At 45.3% G+C, this 18860-nt stretch overlaps 1 protein-coding gene across 1 annotated transcript; it reads left to right on the top strand.

Moving 5' to 3' along the window:
- The first annotated feature begins 1034 nt into the window (after positions 1–1034).
- On the top strand, positions 1035–18819 carry ccdc187 (coiled-coil domain containing 187). Its single transcript, XM_080496373.1, has 12 exons — positions 1035–1278; positions 2630–2724; positions 9152–9214; positions 9574–9712; positions 9898–9988; positions 13827–13905; positions 16458–16579; positions 16668–16739; positions 16838–16972; positions 17082–17176; positions 17258–17340; positions 17435–18819. Exons 2-12 carry the CDS (start codon positions 2676–2678, stop codon positions 17575–17577), a joined length of 1071 nt encoding a protein of 356 aa, XP_080352499.1. The 5' UTR covers positions 1035–1278; positions 2630–2675; the 3' UTR covers positions 17578–18819.
- Positions 18820–18860: the final 41 nt, after the last annotated feature.

Genomic DNA, 18860 nt, shown 5'->3' with positions numbered 1-18860 from the left:
ATCAAGAATTCCAAAACAGATAGAATATTGAATCTGAAGTAGTTGGCTGTGACGACAACGTTTATGTAAAATGTGACAATACAAACTTTTGCAGACTTGTGCGAACTTATAATCTTAAAAGTTCTTAACATTTAAAGACTATGTCGCTCGTACAACAACTTTTTTGAGCCTTTGCATCTGAAGTAGTTAAAGATACTATTCATCTATGTGGCACATTTCAGAGGAAAAAAAGGTCGTTAAATAACATTGAATTGAAAAATTCGAAAGTTCATGAATAAAAATGAAAAATATAAACATTGAAGATATGAATTGATGTGCTAATGAAAATAGTTTAATGTCCATATGAGTCCCCCAGCAGTCTTTTACTTACCACTTCCCTTTGTTACCTTTTACATGTTGCGTGCAAACTACAAGACACCGTTTATACCAATTAAAGTAAAGTATTCACAACTTTACAAATTAGACTGGAACGTCTGGCTCATTGAGTGTTGCCTTCACGGGATGTTGGAATAATGGAACTTTTAAATATGGAGAGGCGCTCTCACCTCAAGCTGTGTTGTTGTTGTATAACTGATTTATTGTGAGTAACTGACTCCACTGTGTGAAGGCAAAAGACTGAGTTTACTCCTCCACAGCTCTCATGCAGTTTATCGCCTGAAACGACTTTTGACCCGAGTTTATCATTAATCTTTATTTCGCACTGAGCTCAAATGTGTGAACGTGAAATGATCTCGGGGGGGGGGGGGGGTATTTTAGTTGGCGTAAGATGCATTCATTGGAGGTCGTGATTTTTTGTTATGTTTTTGTTTGTATTTACTTTATTTATTTTTATTTTGTTCTCTTGCCTGAGTTGAGTGGGAGTTTTCAGGAGCACCTGAAGGCATCATCCGTTCTTCCGCCCACGAGAGAGCGAGAGAGAGAGAGAGGGAGAGAGAGAGAGAGAGAGAGAGAGAGAGAGAGAGAGAGAGAGAGAGAGAGAGAGAGAGAGAGAGAGAGAGAGAGAGAGAGAGAGAGAGAGAGAGAGAGAGAGAGAGGATAAGTTTGTCCTCCGCCAGGCGGTTGGTTTTCCGTCACGTCTCCCGGGTCCTCGGTTCTCGGGTCCCCCGGGTCTTTGTCCGGACCGCTGGCCGAGGCTCGCTGCTGGATTCCGGGTCGAGTCGGAGCCGTTGAGCCGCTGCGGTGCTGGAGACATTTTGAAGAAGAGGGGAGGAGCGGAGCCACTTTGTTGTCATGATGTTCGCTGGCAGACTTGTTGAACGGTGTCCGTGAGGGGAACAGGTAGGCTGTGTTCACTCTTATTCTGGACTCTTTCTGCTGTATTTCTGCTCACACTGAAGCCTTTTATTGGATGATAATAGGAGCTCTGTTCGTGCCTGGAAGGAAGCATTCAGCTGCCAGTCAGCTCAGCACCCAAAAAAAAAATAAAAAATAAAATATATATATATATATATATATTTTTTTTTTTTTTTTTAATTTATACTATTTAACTGGAATGTACTTCATTAAGCCCCACGTTCTCTCTCTGCTATCTCAATATCTTTCGAGTCTTTTACGTCACGGTTCAATTTGCGCGAAAGTTTCAACTCAAGTTATGTCAATTCATCACAAATGAGACTTTTTTTTTTAATGAGAAAAGCTGATATCTCTCTAAAACATGAATAAAATAAAAACTATTGCAGGCAAAAAAAAAGTAGCACTTTTGGTATTCTATGGTCGTTTTCCCCATAAGCTATCACAAACCTGCCAAAATAAAGTGCAAAAGTGCTGGAAACTTTTTTCGAAACAAAGCTTCCGACTTCATTTGAGCTTCTCTAACTATAAACATAATGTAAAACACATTGAAGGCAATAAAAAGGTTGCGATGTGGCTTTCATAGACTTACAAATATATGACGTGTTTCAATCAATCTTTTTTTTTTAATCTCTATAATCTGGAAATGAACGGTCGTGTAACTATGATTACATCCCTTAAATCCACCCAACAAATTGTACCCTGGTGTGAAGTCTGAAACTTTTTCAGTAGTCCTCTTTGCAATTCCTCTCAGGAAACAATCATTCATGAAATAACACTAAAAAGATACTTGGGAATGCATGTGCAGCACTGCCCGTAATAACAATACTTACAAACAATAATGTTTGTATCAGATCAAACTCATCTGCATCCCCAATATGAGGAGGAAAGTTAATTTATTCACATTTGAACTTGTACATTAGTCATAAATGAAGCATTAAAGTTGACATTTTCAGACATGAGTGAGCCATAAACTCTCCATGTCCTTGTACTATATCTGCTTGGTCAGTGTTCGGCTCCATGTGGGTCTGAGGGAAAATATTTGTGGCTCTCAGAATCATCCAAGTTTCCCATCTCGATGTTACACAAACACATTAGGCTTTTTAACATACGAGATCTTAATCCTTGGATCTGTGCAACGTGTCCTGCTCTCAGAATGCCGACACGACTAAATAAACCTGCAGTTTCACTGTAAGTGATGGGAGACGACGTCCTGCTGCATTGCAGATGTGTAACAGAATGTGTATTTAGTGGTGTTTTCGCTTCTTTGTGCCAATTTTTTTTTTTTTTTTTTACCAGCTCACAACTGACACAGAGCCTCTTTCTTTCCTGTTATCAGGTTCTTCTGTTTCACCATGAGGCAGTGACAGCTCAAGGGGGCAGCGATGGCAGAGCTGGAGATTGACCAGTCCAACCTTCCACGTGTGCAAGAGGGTACACACACACACACACACACACACACACACACACACACACACACACACACACACACACACAGCCAGCCTCTGCATCGACAGAGCGTTGAAACCACGGCAGTGTGGAAGAAATGCGTGTGGAGAAGGAGCCACGGTTTGTGGCGAGTGCTGGAGAAAAAGCTGTTTTTGTTTAGCTCCGTTCACAGACGGGTCAGAGATCGGGGTGAGCGACGGAGCGGTGGAAGTGGAGCCGGGAGGGGGGGGGGGGATTAAGTGTTTTCATGGACACTTCAACACTGCGGAAGCTCAGAACTTGACTCGTCCACGTGAGAGACGAGACGGCTTTGTCTTATCGTCCCTCTACCATGATAACCGGCAGCGGAATTTCGTTTCCATATCCGATACGATGCGCTTTTTTTTTTTTTTTTAGGTTTTGGCTCCATGCAGCAGATGATGTCGCGCCAGAAGTTAGAAATGCAGTCTTGAACTGAGTTCTTCTGGTCGCAGTTGAAGCTATTGAAGGATGAATTATCCACACGAGGACAGACGCTTCTCTTTGTTCAGAGTAGCTTCACCACAGCGCGACACTCCAGGAGTCCCGCCATACAGGAAGCATTTACTCCAGGTGAAAGCAGCGTGAGGTCGTGAGGCTATTGTTTTATACTCGGTCTTACAACCGAGGCGAGGGATGAGAGAACTTGGAGTAACTTGTGGGAAAACAGCTGGTGTCCAAATGGATGAAGACGTTTATTGTAAAATATGTGCTTGCATACATGTTTGATGATGCAAAACTTTATTTTATATATATATATCGCCTCCCTTCAATCCGAATTCATGCAACACGTTATTTGCCGAAAGTAATTGTAATATTATCCCTAATTGAGCATAACAAACTGGCATTTGAGTGTACCTCGCTCAGATTCCGCTTCTTTGAAATGTAATTCCAAATATTTGATTTTACACACATTAACCGGACGTGGGAGGAAAACTGCATGAAAAGCTCCGAACGCTCATGGACAACATGCAGACTCCAGACAGGAAGCCCTCTAAACCTTCCAAACCCAGACTCGGTGATGCAACAACGCTGACTATTGCGATAATGATATGATAAATACAAACATAAGTAAATGATTTTAATATATTTGTGCTTTGGGATTTATTCTTGTGAATAACAGCAACGGAACAAATCTATTACAATCTTGTAAAACAGAGTACAGCTCAGGTTTTTGCTTAAAATAGATTCACCCAACAAATGACAAACTTGGTTTGAAGTTAGAAACTCAGAGTAATCGTGCTCCTTCTCATGTTTACAGACGGCTGTGCTTGGGCCCTGCGTGGGGTTTTATTCCTTCTCCCCATCACATGTGCTGTTTTAGGAGAAGAGCAGTTTGTGAAATTAGTTGTTTCAGGTTATTTTTCCTTGAATTGTGTGATTCTGACTTCTGCGCTGTGGCCACCAGGTATGAAATTATTCAGGCTGTCAATTAATTAACCTTTTAAAAATAGTTAATTCTGCCATTTCTTCTTTTCCCTTCGATATTTATCGACATTAACCCTGGTACTTGGGTTTTTTTTTTTTTGCAAATGAATCAACAAACTACAGCAGTAAAGAGCTTTTTTTTTTTTTAAATGCAACACTTCAGTGTTTGTTGTTCTGAAAACATTTGATCCAATTATATAGGAGTACGATAAACATTCACAGGTTAGGAATTTCTCAGCTGCACCCTGGATGTAGAGCGTTGACTCAGTCTTTGGCATGTCCACACTAATGAAGTAGACAGAAATAGGCCTGCGTGCCTTTTTATCTGGGGAGATAATTCAGCACCGCACCACACACACACACACACACACACACACACACACACACACACACACACACAAAGGCCACTCTGTGCAGCTTTGCATTTTCATGCTTTATCGAGCGAAGGCCAGCGCACAAACAAAGCCGGCGACAACATCCATAAAGCTGTCAGAGAGACAATGCTCGTATGTAAATCGGCTGTCTGGTTAGTGTAAAGTGTTTTCCATCAACTTTCAGTCTGATTTGTCAGACTTGGCTTGGCGTGCGGAGGCCGTCCGCGTCCGTCCGACGCACGTTTATGCTCCGGAGTTCCCCCGTCTCCCCTCTTTCACCTTCGCTTTCCTCGGCCTCCGTGAATCTCAGCTGAGGGAACCTTCTTTGTCTTCGCTGCCCTCTTTTTTTTTTTTTTATCAGTTCCTGTTTGGTCCGGGCGCTGGCTGCTCCTGATATAGCCTGACGTGTCGGGGGGTGGGGGTGGGGGTGGGGGGATGCAGCTCCCGGAGGAATTCCACCCCCTCGCTCCCTAATTTCACTCTCACCAACTGACCCAGTCCCGTTACCCTTCACCTCTTTCTGATCTCCATGGCAACCTGGTCCAGTTTCGTGAGCCGCCTGGCCCACTTCTGAGTGCGCAACGTGGGACGGTCGGGCTCTTCACGATCAAATTTTTGCGCTATAAAAAAAAAAAAGAGGGGAAGAAAAGGAAAATGCAGTGAGGAGGAGGAAGAGAAGGAGAGGGAGCGAGCGAGTGTGTGGGCGGCGTGTGAGGGATTTTGGCTGAAAATAGAACCCTTGTCATTTTCTCCTTTCGCCAGTTTCTTTGTTTGGCAGATTCTTGCCGACGCCGCGGCCCGAGGAGCCGCGGAGACGAGAAGAGGAACATCTGCGACTCCGGCTGCTCCGTCGGCGCTGGATGCTTGACATAATTCTATAGTTCCGTGACTGAATGACAGTTCTTCAATGTTTTTTTTTTCTGTTGTACTAAAACAACGAGTACACACAATCACTTTCGAAAAGGTCACAGATGAACGACGCTGCACCAGAGAACTGACTTTCCTTTGCCTGTTTTTCCCTTTTAAGATTGTGCAGATCATACTTTCCATTCGTGTAATGTCCTTTTTCCTGGCGACAGTCGGCACAAAAAGTTCCATCCTCTCCAGAAAAGTTCGTTTTTAAAGAAAACTTTGTAGGGTTTTTTTGTTTTGTTTTGTTTTGTTTTTTCACACGAAACCCCTCGCTGGCTCTTCGCTTCCTCCAAACCGTGTTCCCTGCTGGATGTTTTGATTTAATATCCTCTTAGAAAACACACACGAGCACGTTCATGCTCCTCATTAAGAAGCTTACAGTCGGAGAGGCTGGAGACGCACTGGACATCTGTTTTTTTTTTTTTTTTTTACTGCCGTCCATGAAGGCCTCGCAAAACCTGTTTAGCAGTCATAATAACACAGTCTCCTTCTCCCTGCTCTTCAAGGGAAATGTGACCATACTTTAAAGAAGCTTGGAAAACGAGTTAACCCGCAATTCAGACACACCCGCACACACACATACACACACACACACACACGAGGCGAGTCTGTCATTTCCTCCCATGTTTTCCTCTCTGCTCCTTCTCTGGCTCTTCTTCCTGCGTGAGACACGGGAGGGTAAAAACTCTTCAGAGCTGCTAGTTTGTCCCGCGGGATAAAAACCAGGCCTCCTCTTTAATCCGTCCTCATTGACAGACTGGACCCATAAGGACAGGTCGGAGATCCATTTAGCGGATAGTCTCTTAATCTCCACAACAGGTGTAAGTGGTAAAGCGCCCCCCCCCCCCCCGTTGGACGTCGGGGGGGCAACTCTCGGTGTTCCGGGTTCATTTATGGTGTAAACAGACTCTGTCGGGGCTTAGTGCTGTCTGAGCGATTTCCATGAAGTCTTGAGAGAGTCGAGCTTCAGCAGACTGAAATATAACCCCGAGACACTTATTCAGAGCGAGAACCTTTTTCTTTTTTTTTTTCTTCTTTTTTTAAATAGCCTTTGACAAAATTGCACCACAGCAAAGTTTCACTTCCCTGTTGACCGATTCTTTACACGGAGGATGTTTTCTCACTTGTGCTTATAAAATCAGAGAAGCTATTCCGCGATGCCATTCATCTTGTTTATCTGTTTTCCGAGAGGCGTTTGAATCCTGTGTGATCACTCCAAGTCTATTTGTTAAATGCATTTTTTTTTAAACTCTGGCCGCATATCTCCGGTTTCCTTGGCTTTTTATTGTCTTATCACATAGGTAATCCCTTGAAAAGCACTTTGATGGCACCGACATGAATGACTTTTTTTTTTTAAACTAAAATAAAGTAATTTAAATTATGACTAATGTTGTGCTTTTAGTAGACTCGTGTCCCTCCTGGTGGCACTTCGGGATAATAAGTAGGTTGCCTGTTTCAAATCTCGGCATTGAAATTAGTTTACAAAAAAAGTGCATAAAAATACGTCAGCGGCTCAGTGCAGCAAATTGTAAGTGAGGAGGACTATAAATTTCGATAAGTGTGAAAGGAGTTGTTTGTTTTTTATTGAGGCGCATACACAATGAGACGTTTTCAAGCCCAGCAGTAGGTCACACACTTGATATTTTATTTGCTTCCTTTCAGCCATGCAGATGGTCACATCTGCGCTGCAGACTGAGCTCTATTTATCACTCGCATAATGAATCCCGAGGCCTCCCATTTGATCTCCGGCTCCATTCAGTGCCGCTTCAGCACTGAATTCAACCCTCCTGAGTCGATACTGAGTAGTATATCTCTATGCCTTTTGGCGTAAAGAGTTAAAAAGTGCACTCACACTTTAGGTGAGCTAACTCACTCTTCCAGTTTAAACCATTATAGTGGTATTTACAAGCATTTCAGAGCGTCCTGTTTTGTAATATACATCAACTCTGTAGCCAATTTAATAACCACGATGCTGAAATCTTTAAATGAATTGATTAGCCTGTTTGAATATGCATGAATTTATTTATTTACGATCTAATCTTGCCCATTATTAAAGCTTTTAGTTAAATGAAATGTCTTTAGTGAACTGAGGAACACATCAATCAGGTAAAAGTACATTATCCATTAATTTAAAGTGACAACAAACTTTAAACACAGTATAATTATGTGATGAAGGAATAAGTGAAATTCTAATTGTAAAATTAACATAATATTCCTTTTTTTCGCTTGTATTTATTTCGCCGTCACGTCACAAAATGAATTGTCGCCCGTTAGATTCCTGGATGGAAACGTCTCTGGCTCCACAGGTGTGGCGGAGCCTGATCTGATGGGCTCAGTGTTGGATTAACGGGGCGACAGGTGTTTTTAACTGGCTCTGTCTGCGGGTCAGTATGGAGGCTCTTCAGCACGGAGTCAAATCTCATTTAAACACTGTCGTCTGTCACTGTCCCGGCGTTTCAAAACCTCCCGTGTGGGAAGACGTGGCCATTCTGGGCTCATGGACCACAATCGGTCAGACATTCAGAGTGATTTTTTTGTTTGCAGAAATGGAGGAAAGCAGAGAAAACGTCTTTGGCACAGTGGGGGCTGCCCCTCTGTGTTTATCTTGTTCTTGAGGTCTGTTTGACAGACCTTCAAACACTCGTGCTGCAGCAGACCCAGACGATCGTGGCTCTTTAACAGCTGCTGTGAACTCTCAACGTGTTTATAGATCAACGTCAAGCAACTCCAATGTTAAAAAAACATTAAGTTTAACGTTCCGATCAGCGAATTCAGCAAAACTGAGAATTTTTCCATAGTTTCATGAATACTTCTTGTTTTTGTCCATATTATTGCCCTTGTCTTTGTCTCCCAGAGTGTTAATGGCTTGAAACTGATATGTATTGTTGCCATATGACGCAGCTGGAAGCCAGACAATGGGATCATAGGATAAGGAAGGATCTGTTCAGCAGTTTGTCTCAGATATGCAGCGCCAGGCAGAAAACAACAAGTTGGAAGTGAAAGCTTTTTGGATTCACGGCTGCTTTAAAAGATTTCACTCTATATAGTCGGTGCATTAGTTCCATCTGCTCCGACTTCACAGTGTAAATGTTTACGGGCGCTCCCTCCTAAACTTTACACGCTCCTTTTTGGAGTTCAATTGAGAACTTCAGGAGAATAAGGATATGTATTTACCCCTCAAGATCCTCTCTGACAACAGATTTGAGTTTTCTCCTTTATACACACATTAATCTTGTGTATCTTTGCATGTACATACAGTAGTTTATGTCTTTGAGGCGGACCCGCCGCTCTTTTATTAAACTCACCGACTTCAGGTGGGGTCGCTAATTTTGGCCTTGTGCACGTTGCTTTGAAATATTGTTACTGCTGTTATGTTGAAGACTCTAAACGACCCGTTTAGATCCCTAGAATTTAAATCCATGCTGTTTATTTCATGTTTTTAGGAGGGCTCTCCTCTGCCTTTGTCATATAAATAGCCCTCATCACACAGAACACTCAAATCCAACTGTTTCCATTCCAACAGGGCGCCAGTCAAAACTGATTTCATTTTCCAGTGGTTTTCGGGAACAGTCCACTCTCAGAGATCTCTCCTCACAATGTTAAACACTTGTGTCTTCCTCCTCTTGTTTTTCGAACACTCGGGGACTGTTTGTAAATGCTCCTGTCGCGTATTGTTTCAGTGCGCCAGTGTTTTGCTGTGCTGGAGGACGGAGTGTTGGCACACAACCTGCAGGAGCAGGAGAGTAAGTATGAAGTCCATCCACCGGCTGTTCAGTTGACAATAAGCTTCACAAATGTCTGAAAATTGGGATACTTGATGTTAAAACATTGTATTTTGCGATTTTTTTTTGGTCACTTATCTGAGGAAGTACGTTTACTGTAAAGCATTAGGTGAACTATTGCTCAAATAAATGTTGTTATAATGCAGCCCAGTGTCACTACCACCACTCACATTCATAGAATTACTAAGAAAGGCACATCAGACCTGTTGCCCAGAGTCGTGAAATGAACGATACCGCATGTGTGGAGTTACTCGTCACTAACCGGTAGTTCAGACATGGATATTTAATTCTGTGGGGGGTTTTTTTCTTCTCTACTCTAGTTGAACATTACTACACCACCAACATCCAGAAGAATCAGCTCGTGCAGAACGACATCCGTGTCGCCAAGAAGCTGCAGGATGAGGAAGAGGAGCAGCGAGCCCAGCACACAGCCAGCCTCAGACACACTTCCAGGCAAATGTACGGGACCCTTTACCCCACAAAAGCACAGCTCACACTCCTCTGCCAGGAATCCTTTAAGGTTTAAACGAACCCCCCCCCCCCCCCCCCCCCCGAGGCTGCTGTTCTCTCTTGAGATCTGTTTTCCTCTCTATTCCTAAAACTGTACGGAGAAGAAGTAATGCTTTGCCCCGACTGGTCTGCAGAGAGGAGGAGGACTTCGAGTATGCCCGTGTGATTCAGGAGGAGATTCGGCGACGTGCTGAGGAGGCGTGGAGGAGAGAGCAACACGACGAGGTGAGCCTTTCACGTGCTTCTCCGTTCCCGACGATCACCGTATCGCCAGACTGCAGGAATACTACAGAGCCAAAATGCATCATCCTCTCTTATTGTGCTCAACAATCACGAGGACTGTCGGTTGAAACTGTTGACTGAGCCCATAATCACTCTGCTGTGCTTTCTATCTGGCACTCGCACCCCTATTAGCCACATTCGACAATATGAACATGATCCAATGATCATTTAGGCTAACGGACAGGCTTGTGATCCTGTGCCAACAGGCATTGACCCAAATTCATAAAAAAAACAAAAACGGATGAGACAGGTCAGTTGGAAGTTACCCCCCCAAAAAAAGACGACAAAAAAAAGAAATGATCCCAAGTTGACCTGACTTGTTGCAGAAATGACTTTGGATGAAAGTAATGTGTTTTTCTGTGAGTTGATAATTGAAAATCTTCAAGGTGTTTCACTGTGCTTATGGCTGAGTGTGTTTGCTGATATCGAAGCGACTCAGTTTGTAAACTGAAATATTTGAGGGATTTGCTCCTGAAGGAGGAACAAATCCTTTCCTGTGGGTCTCGCGTTGCCGGCAGTAAACAGAGCAGAACAAGACGCTGTACCGAGGACTTTAACTTTGTTGGAAAGTATTACCTTAAATGACACCAAGTCTGAGGAGCTCTGAAGGTATTTTTCTAACCGTTATTTAACTGAATAGGTCTCGTCAACGTGAGCCGCCTCTTTTAGATTTGGAAGATTAGACTGTGCTGACAAAAGAATTAATGTCCAACAAGATATTATAATTGAGATGAAACGTCGATTCATTATTATCTGCAGAGAGTAAGAAAGAGTAAAACACATGTGAACGTATAATTAACTGAAAACTTCTGCTTGTAAGAGTGATTTAAAGAAAAGGGAGCACAATAAACTCAGGACACGCTTGTATATCATTTAATCACCTGGCCGTTACCAGCAGTTCGGGGAGCATCACGTGGTTCACGTCTCTCCGGACTCACCGAGTCGTTAATAAATGGCGGATTGAGGAAAGTGCTGCTCTGGGCTTCTGGTGATTCCACCGTTGCCTTGCAGCAGCAGAGTCAGCTGTTGAAGAAGCGGTCGGCGTGATAACTCGAGCTATTTCTCTGCTTGACATGAACCATCATCCTGTTTGTCCAGAGCTCACTGACGTGTGTTTAGGACTTAAGAGAGTGTGCACAATGGACACGGTTTTAAATATTCTTATTTCGCGCAGTTGTTTATCCAAGAGCTCGCCATAAAGTTAACACTTGATGAAAATATCCTTTTGTGTTCTTATCCCGTCCCTGCTGCTATTTGGCAGCTGCAGGTTTAGCCTGCATTCACTTGCATGTCACATATTTGTAAAAGTCAAAAAAACACACTAATGTTTAATGAATGCAAGGTATTGGAAGTTTTTTTTTCCCCCCCAACAATTCTAGAGCAAAGATGTCAAAATAAATCGGTCTGTTTATAATTCGGCTCATGAGAGCATTAACTTTGTTTCCGGGTCCCCAAATAGCATTAATGTGAATCCAAGCTGAATGACTTCAAAAGTATGATCTGATCTGAGCAGTTTGCCACACTTCCTGTACACATCAAATGTTCTCTCGAAACCAGATTACTATGCCAGAAGTTGTACTACCAGCATGGCCAATAAGCGTCACGTATATAGGATGTCACAATGAAACGGAACATTTTAACAGGCACTTTTTCATTTTTTTCGAACACTCTACAGGTTTATTAATAGCATTTAAAGTTGCAATTGATGGAAATCTTGTTCACATAGTCAACAACAAAGTCTCACAAAACAGCAATTTGGCCCGAGACTCGACATCTTGTTTTAATTGTAAACATATAAGTTAACTTACAAATTGATCAATATCCTAATAATATCCTGGTAGTTGTCCAGACCGTCGTTTTTCTCAAAGTGTTGTAAATACACACGACAATTAATCATGCAGTCCGAACATAACAGGCCAAACAGATGGTTTTCATCAATCGTGTCTCCTCTTGGTTTTTTTTGTTTCTTTCCACGTACGTCCACAAAGAAAAATCATCAAAAAGTCTCTGTACCTTTTTACAAGCGCCCCCCCCCAAAAAAAAAAACAACAACAAACCCACAATTTGGCTGTTAACTAATAGAAATCAAAAAAAATTCCGTGAAGGGAAAACAGCATTTCTGTGAAACTCTTTAGTCATAAGGCAGCACACACTGTGTCTTGGATGAACTCAGTGCAGTCGTGGGGGTTACCTTGCTGGTGGTTTAAACATTTTTGAGGGTTCAAAAGCACTTTTTGTCAAAGCTGTGTGACCACAGACGGCCAGTTTCCCACCGGCAGTGTAGCGGTGCAGACGACAGGCTGGATAACGCTGCTCCCCCTTGTCGTCCAGACTTACTGCCATACCCAGGTTTATGAAGTCCAGATTACCAGGTGATAAACTAAAGAGCCTTTACTTGAACGGGCTGTGTCAGCCGGCTGCTCCGGCGTAATATTTTTCTTCACGCCACACTTTGCTTTTTAAAGTAGGCAGTCAATAAAGAAGCCCCTTGTTTTAGTGTAGGCGCGGTCCGAGGCCCTGTGAGGGTCATTCATCACCATTAGTGTTCGGGGGTTTGAACCCTGGTGTCTACAGTGTGCGCTAAATGGTGAAAAACCTGCATCTGAGCGCTGATGTGAGGATCAAATAATGAACTATTAACACACCCGTTAGCCCAACCGCCTTTATTGACGGGCTGATCAGAGGTGCTGATTAAATATTTGCCTCCCTGTAGATCGCGTCTTTAATTAAAGGACCAGAAGGCGTCAGGCTGTGCACTTTAAAATGCCAGATCCCCGTGGCACCGCACGCCGAACCTGCCACGGCAAAGCTGCTTAATTGTCTGCTGATGCCGGCAAAGTGGCTCGCGCACGCCGCCTGATCGCGACGCGAAAGGAGCTGCGCTCGCTCTTAGTTATGATTTATGTCGAGAATAACAGTCGGGAGAGGAATATTTCCTTGAATTCGCTGGTGAAATCTGCTGAGTTGCGGGGAGCGTTATTAGTTTTTGCCTCCTCTCTCAGAAAAGTAGCTCCGGGACACGCTGCTGGGAAACTCGTTCACACACACACACACACACACACACACACACACACACACACACACACACACAGTGACGAGGTGTTACGTTGACCCGATTCTTTCCACGGCGAATGACAGTCTGAGTTTATTTGTTCTAGTTGCGATTGTGCCAATCACGGCTCGGACTAGTTATCCACTTAGTGGCACCAAATCAACTCGTCGGGTGTGGCCTCCTCTGGACCCACAAACACAAAATCCAGACTCTTGGTCACGTCGTGTCTTCTAATGTTGATGCTATACTTTTATTAGAATGAATCAACGGGAGTTGAGCAGATTCAAGAGAAGATGGAAGTCGTGTCCACACTGTGACATGTGAATTAATTCAAGACAATCCTCAACACAAACCATTAATGACTTCATGAACCTGTGTTATGCTGCCATCTTAAGGCTGACAATGGCAGTTTCCTCATTCTGGCTCGTGATGGCTCATGATTTATACCGGTACCATAACCTCAATGTTTACACCGAGCGACTCTTGTTTTTACGACGTGAGTTCATCATAAATGTTCTCTTGTAATAACAGCATCAGTGACAAACGGATTATGATGCGATTACTGTAAATCACAGGCTGCAGTCGTTCCCAAACCGAATGAGCAGCAGATAGTCAGTTTGACTGAATTTGCTCGTTTGAGAACTGATAGTGATTTTTCTGTACGCTTCTCCTATCACAGGGCGCTGCTCATTGTGATGTTTACTAATCAGTGTGACCATGTGTTCGCAGGAAATGGCTAAACGGATGCAGGAAGAGGAGGAGCAGATTGTCAGGAGGAGGAGCAGGGGGTCGGAGGGCCACGGAGAAGGTAAAGTTAAAATTAAATGGTTTCAAAGGCAAATGACCGAGGGGGTTGGTTGAGATGTGTCTGAAGGACTTACAGTGTTGTCGGTGTCGCCGACCTGCATCTGAGCACCAATATGAGCATCAAATAATGAACTCAACATGCTTTGCTGCTTCACTTACTGTCATATTCATAAAATTTCACAACAGCATGAACACAGTAAATCATCTCCACTGTCTTCATGTTCATTATGTGTTTGTATGCAGTGTCTGTATTTAGTTTTAATGTGGGTAACATATTGTCTTTTTGTTTGACGCATTATTTCTGGGACTCAATCCAGTGGATTACATGGATTACAAAGCCTCAGTTGTGTCTGAAATATTTATATTAACTGTTACTGTTAATAAAAATAAAAAAATAATCCTGTCCGGTGATCCACTATATAGATGAAGGGCAGAGAATATGAAATGCAAAGTAGTCCACTACGGTGGACTGGGCTGAGGTGGATATGTTGGTCATCGTCCATATTTCAGCCACGTGGTATGTTTTTAAATCACTCCAGCACTTTAGAATTTAATAATTCCTTGTGAGTGAGGCTTTGCAAGTTTTCCCATCAAAATCCGTGCTATTTCTTCATTGCGAAATAAATGTGCAAAAGACGTTTCTAGCTTGTATAGCCATGAGCTGTTATTCTTGCTGGCATGCTGTTATTATTTTTTAATGCTATGTTCCCACATCTTGTCACGTAGTGTCCACTAACAGACTCACCCACCCTCCCTGCTTTTTGTGTTTGCATGTTTGGCATTACTAAAGACACCGCCAGCGACTCTGAGCTGCCACGGCAACATCAGCACACACTCGGCAGCGGTCGCGAGCGGTGCTCGTCTTCCACCACCAGGTGGCAGTGTTCCACCTCACAAAACTGTGCAGACTCCACTGGGCCTCAGACTCACTCGCCCAGCGGGGTAGCGGCTCCGAAAAACACAACTTCATGGTCAAATCAAGGACACTCTGACTCCATTAGGCAAATCAGGGTCGAACTGCGAGAGTCCCCGAGTGAGAACTCCGACGATTCGGACGCCGTTTTCGCCGAGCAGCTCTCCGTCTCCTACCAGAGACTGTGTGAGAGACTCAAAACGGCGCCTCGTCCACCGCGTGCGCCTTCACATCAGGCACAAGAGAGGAATCCCAGAAGCCTTTGTCCTCGCGGCAGCTACTCAGATGAGCTTAGAGGCTTAGAGGAGGAAAGTGGTGAGCGCAACGAGTATCGTTATGAACATGAAGCCCTACAGAGGCGCAGGCCACGGACTCTTGATGGGGAGAGGAGGCACCGAGAGGAGTGCGAGGACGAGCGCGGGACCGGAGGTCACGACCCCGAGTCTCCGTTGACTGAGTGCAGGAGGCGAAGCAGCCGCAGTGAATCCGTCAGACTCCCCGACAGAAGCCGGCGCCACAGCAGAGATTTGGCGAGAACCTGGAGCTGCAGCGACCACCCCGACAGACGGGTTCGTTTTCAGGAGGACAGCGGGAGCTCCCGCAGGCGGCGGAGCGACAGCAGCCAGGTGTGGGCGATGCTGGGCCACATCCTCCGGGAGAGGGGCGTGCCCGTGAGGTTCGGCCGCAGCGAGGCGCCGCTGCAAATAAGGCCTCAAAGCAGAGACAGCCAGGTGCTTCATGGGAGCGAGGTCTCCTGCGGCGGCTCCCCGCCGCATCAGAGAGACTTCCAGAGAGCCGCCGCCACCAGGCACAGTTTCCATGGAGACGTCGGGGAGAGGAGGAGGTTGTCACGCCGAGAAAACGGTGGGAGAGATCACAGGGAAGACCAAGACGGGCGGCGCGACACCGGAGAGGTTTATGAGATTAACTCCAGAGAGTGTCTCGCCGACGGAGGAAGGCGAGGCAGTAGGAGGTGGAGACGGCACGGGAACGCCGACGCCAGCGCCGCCGCCGACGAGAGGACGGCTCACGATCGCAGAGTCAGGAGGACAACAAGTGAACGCGGGCACTGGCACGCGACCGCAGGAGAAAGGTTGAGCTCCGAGGAGGAGCAGGAGGTGGAGAGGAGGGCGGCGCGGCCCCATCGGCGAGCCCCGCAGCACAGCCAGAGCTTCAGCGGCGGCGGCGCCTCCGCCAGGTTTAGGTCCAGACACGCGGCAGCAGGTAACACTCAGACCTGCGGCCGGTTCCGGCCTGCGGAGGGGGAAACTTCCGGCTGCTCTCTGCTTCCTCTCTGCTCTTGCACATCTCGTCTTCTCTCAATCGTTGTCCGATCGGGGCTTCGGCGGTGACTCTGGGTTCTTACGTCCTCCTGTTTCATATCTACAGTTTCGGTTGTCCTGGAAAGATGCCTGGGCTTTTCATTCTCGTGTGTTTCTCCACGATCACCTTCAGTAATGTGTTGATTCCTTTGACATTACGATTTCTCTGTGATTCAAAATGGCTTTCTGTCTCTAACCTTTTTTTTTTTCGATCTGTTTGTCTGAATTCATTTCTGATCTTCAAACCAGTTTAAACAGTCTGGAATATTTGTTTTCCCGCTCTTTTTCCGTTCATCGCCTGTCCAACGTAACCTCCAGGATCACCGCTGCAGCCAGAAGTGAGCAACGGGAGCCTGGACCTGGGGGAGCTGCAGCAGGTCCTCGAGGATGAAGAGTTGGCCCGCAAGCTGCAGGAGGAAGAGGAAAACGTGTTCAGGAAGGTGAGCAACTCAAACATTTGATCCCGAACGTTCCCCCCCCCCCCGAATGGGTCAAAGCTGCGCTTACGCTCTTATGTTTTTTCCGCAGAACTCTCACCCGTCTCCCAGCAGGTCTTACCCGGAAGGAGACTTCAGGGTGGCACAAGTGGCACAAGATGAGGTATCCCTGCTCAGCCCACTCCTCGCTTGTCGTTTCCATCTGCCGTGCGGCTTCCACCAGAGCGATGACCCCCCCCCCCCGCTTTGTTTTTCCCCCAGGAAATTGCGCATTTTATGCAGAAGCAGGAAATCAAGGCGAAGCGTCAGTCCCGCGAGCTGGAAGGCCCGTCGTCGTGGCGCGAGCACCGAGCGATGATCAGCCAGCGAGACAGGCGAGCCGGGAGAGAGAGACACGTGAGTGTGTTGGGAGATCGACGTCACTCTGGATTCTTCTGCCCGGCGTGAACTGGTGTCGGTGCTCAAGTCTCCAAAAAACGATCTAATAAAAGGCGCCTTTGTTCAGGTCCCACGAGAGAGACTCGACTCAGAGGGACTTCCCTCCCCCACAGAGGACTGCTCCCCGGAGAACCAGCCGCCCAGCCCCGTCTCCACTCTCCCGTAATGACACTGTTTATTGTTTGTACTATTACCCAGCTGTACGCATCTCACCCCCACACCCCCCCCCTCCTGCATCCACAGACCAGACCAGCACATCCGAAACATCGCAGAGGAGCTGGACCCGACGTTCCAGGCCCGGAGGCAAGGCACAGACCGCCCAACAGGTGCGGGGGGGGGGGGGGCCGTGACGCTCAAACGTGAAAATGAAACCGCGACGAACGACGGCACCACGACGGGTTTCCTTCTCTTTCGTTTCAGGTCCAAGCTGCCAGTCGCCTCCGTCGTCGCCGCAGTCCAACGACTTTGAGGAGCCGACGTTCATCCCGCCCACCAAGCGGCAGGCGGACAAACCAGGACGCAACAAGCCCAAAGACAAGAAGGAGAACTGCAAGCAACAGTAGTCTCACGCAGACAGCTGGAGTTCTCGTTACCGTTTCCTTCAAGTTTGAAAACAAAAAATAAAAGGAATTTCATTCAGCCGGCCGACTCTACAAGCACTTTAGACCGATGGAACAAAGAAGCAGTTTGGACTCGCAAAGGGAAATCTTGGAGTCGTTTTCTAAAATCTTCAATGTAAAGAGTTTTAAGTTAAACCGTCTCCCCTTTTTTGTTATATGTTATTTACTCGGTTAATCGGTATACTGTCACGCAGGTCCGAGCTCACCAGAAGTGTGTTCTAGTTTAATCTTGATGGATTTGACTAAGCCGTTTTCGTGAACGCTGCCTCGGCGGTTTGCTGGTTGGGGATTTCATCAACGCCCTGAATTCTGCGTGACATGTTTGCACAGCAAAAAAACAATGCACGGTTTTCATTCAGCGCTACTGGAACGATAAGCGATCTGCAATAACCTTTGAACACGAATGACCTGGTTTGTGTGACGAGCTGCGTCAAGTTATTTATGTTGGAACGCTCCGTCGGCGTCGTGTTAAAGTGGTTTGCTCGGACTCTGTTTACATATTGTAAAATGACAATCATGTGACCTTATTTAAACTTTTGCTCCATTAAGACGTGAGGCTACTTCCATGTGATCCTTGTGTAGTTGTTTGTTCAGCTCTCGAGTGGGAAGCTTAGAAGTGTACGATGACGTATTTCATCAGTCGTGGGTCTGAAACACTTTCTTGTTTTACCTTTAAACCTTGATCACAAACTCAGAGTCTTCAATGGAAATCAAATTTGTATTGAACCAATATTGTCTGTACTGTCATGATATGGCCAATGCGGTGTTTCTCCAAATGTATTTAACTCGAGCACTAAGGTGAATTTCTCTGCCTTTGTTACAAACTCACCCTTCGGTTCGTTTCCCCCGACGAAACTAACTCCCCAGTCGACTTCGTCACTGAACTCTTTACACCAAAGACCAAGTTTTACTTTTCCAAGTGAGTTACTTCAAGTTCCGAGCTGCAAGAGCAGTTAACAATACTCCTACTACAGCGTGCTGATCTAAGAAGCAGTTATTCGATTCAATATTTATGCAGCGTTGCTTCATGGCGGTCCATTTATCTGTGTACGTTGTTGCTTTTCCCCACATTTAAAACACTTGTTTTTGTTTGTTTTTATGACTCGAAATACCTGCTTAGTTATAATATGAATGCAAATGTCCTGTTTAAAAAAAAAATGCAACAAATAAAAAAAATACAACTTTTATTTGTTGTTTTCATGTACAGTGTATACAGTCGTGTTCGT

The sequence above is a fragment of the Blennius ocellaris genome (assembly GCF_963422515.1).
Source record: "Blennius ocellaris genome assembly, chromosome: 5".
In the NCBI taxonomy this organism is placed as follows: domain Eukaryota; kingdom Metazoa; phylum Chordata; class Actinopteri; order Blenniiformes; family Blenniidae; genus Blennius; species Blennius ocellaris.
The sequence above is the reverse complement of the archived record's forward strand: the minus strand, read 5'-3'. Positions and strand labels throughout refer to the sequence as shown.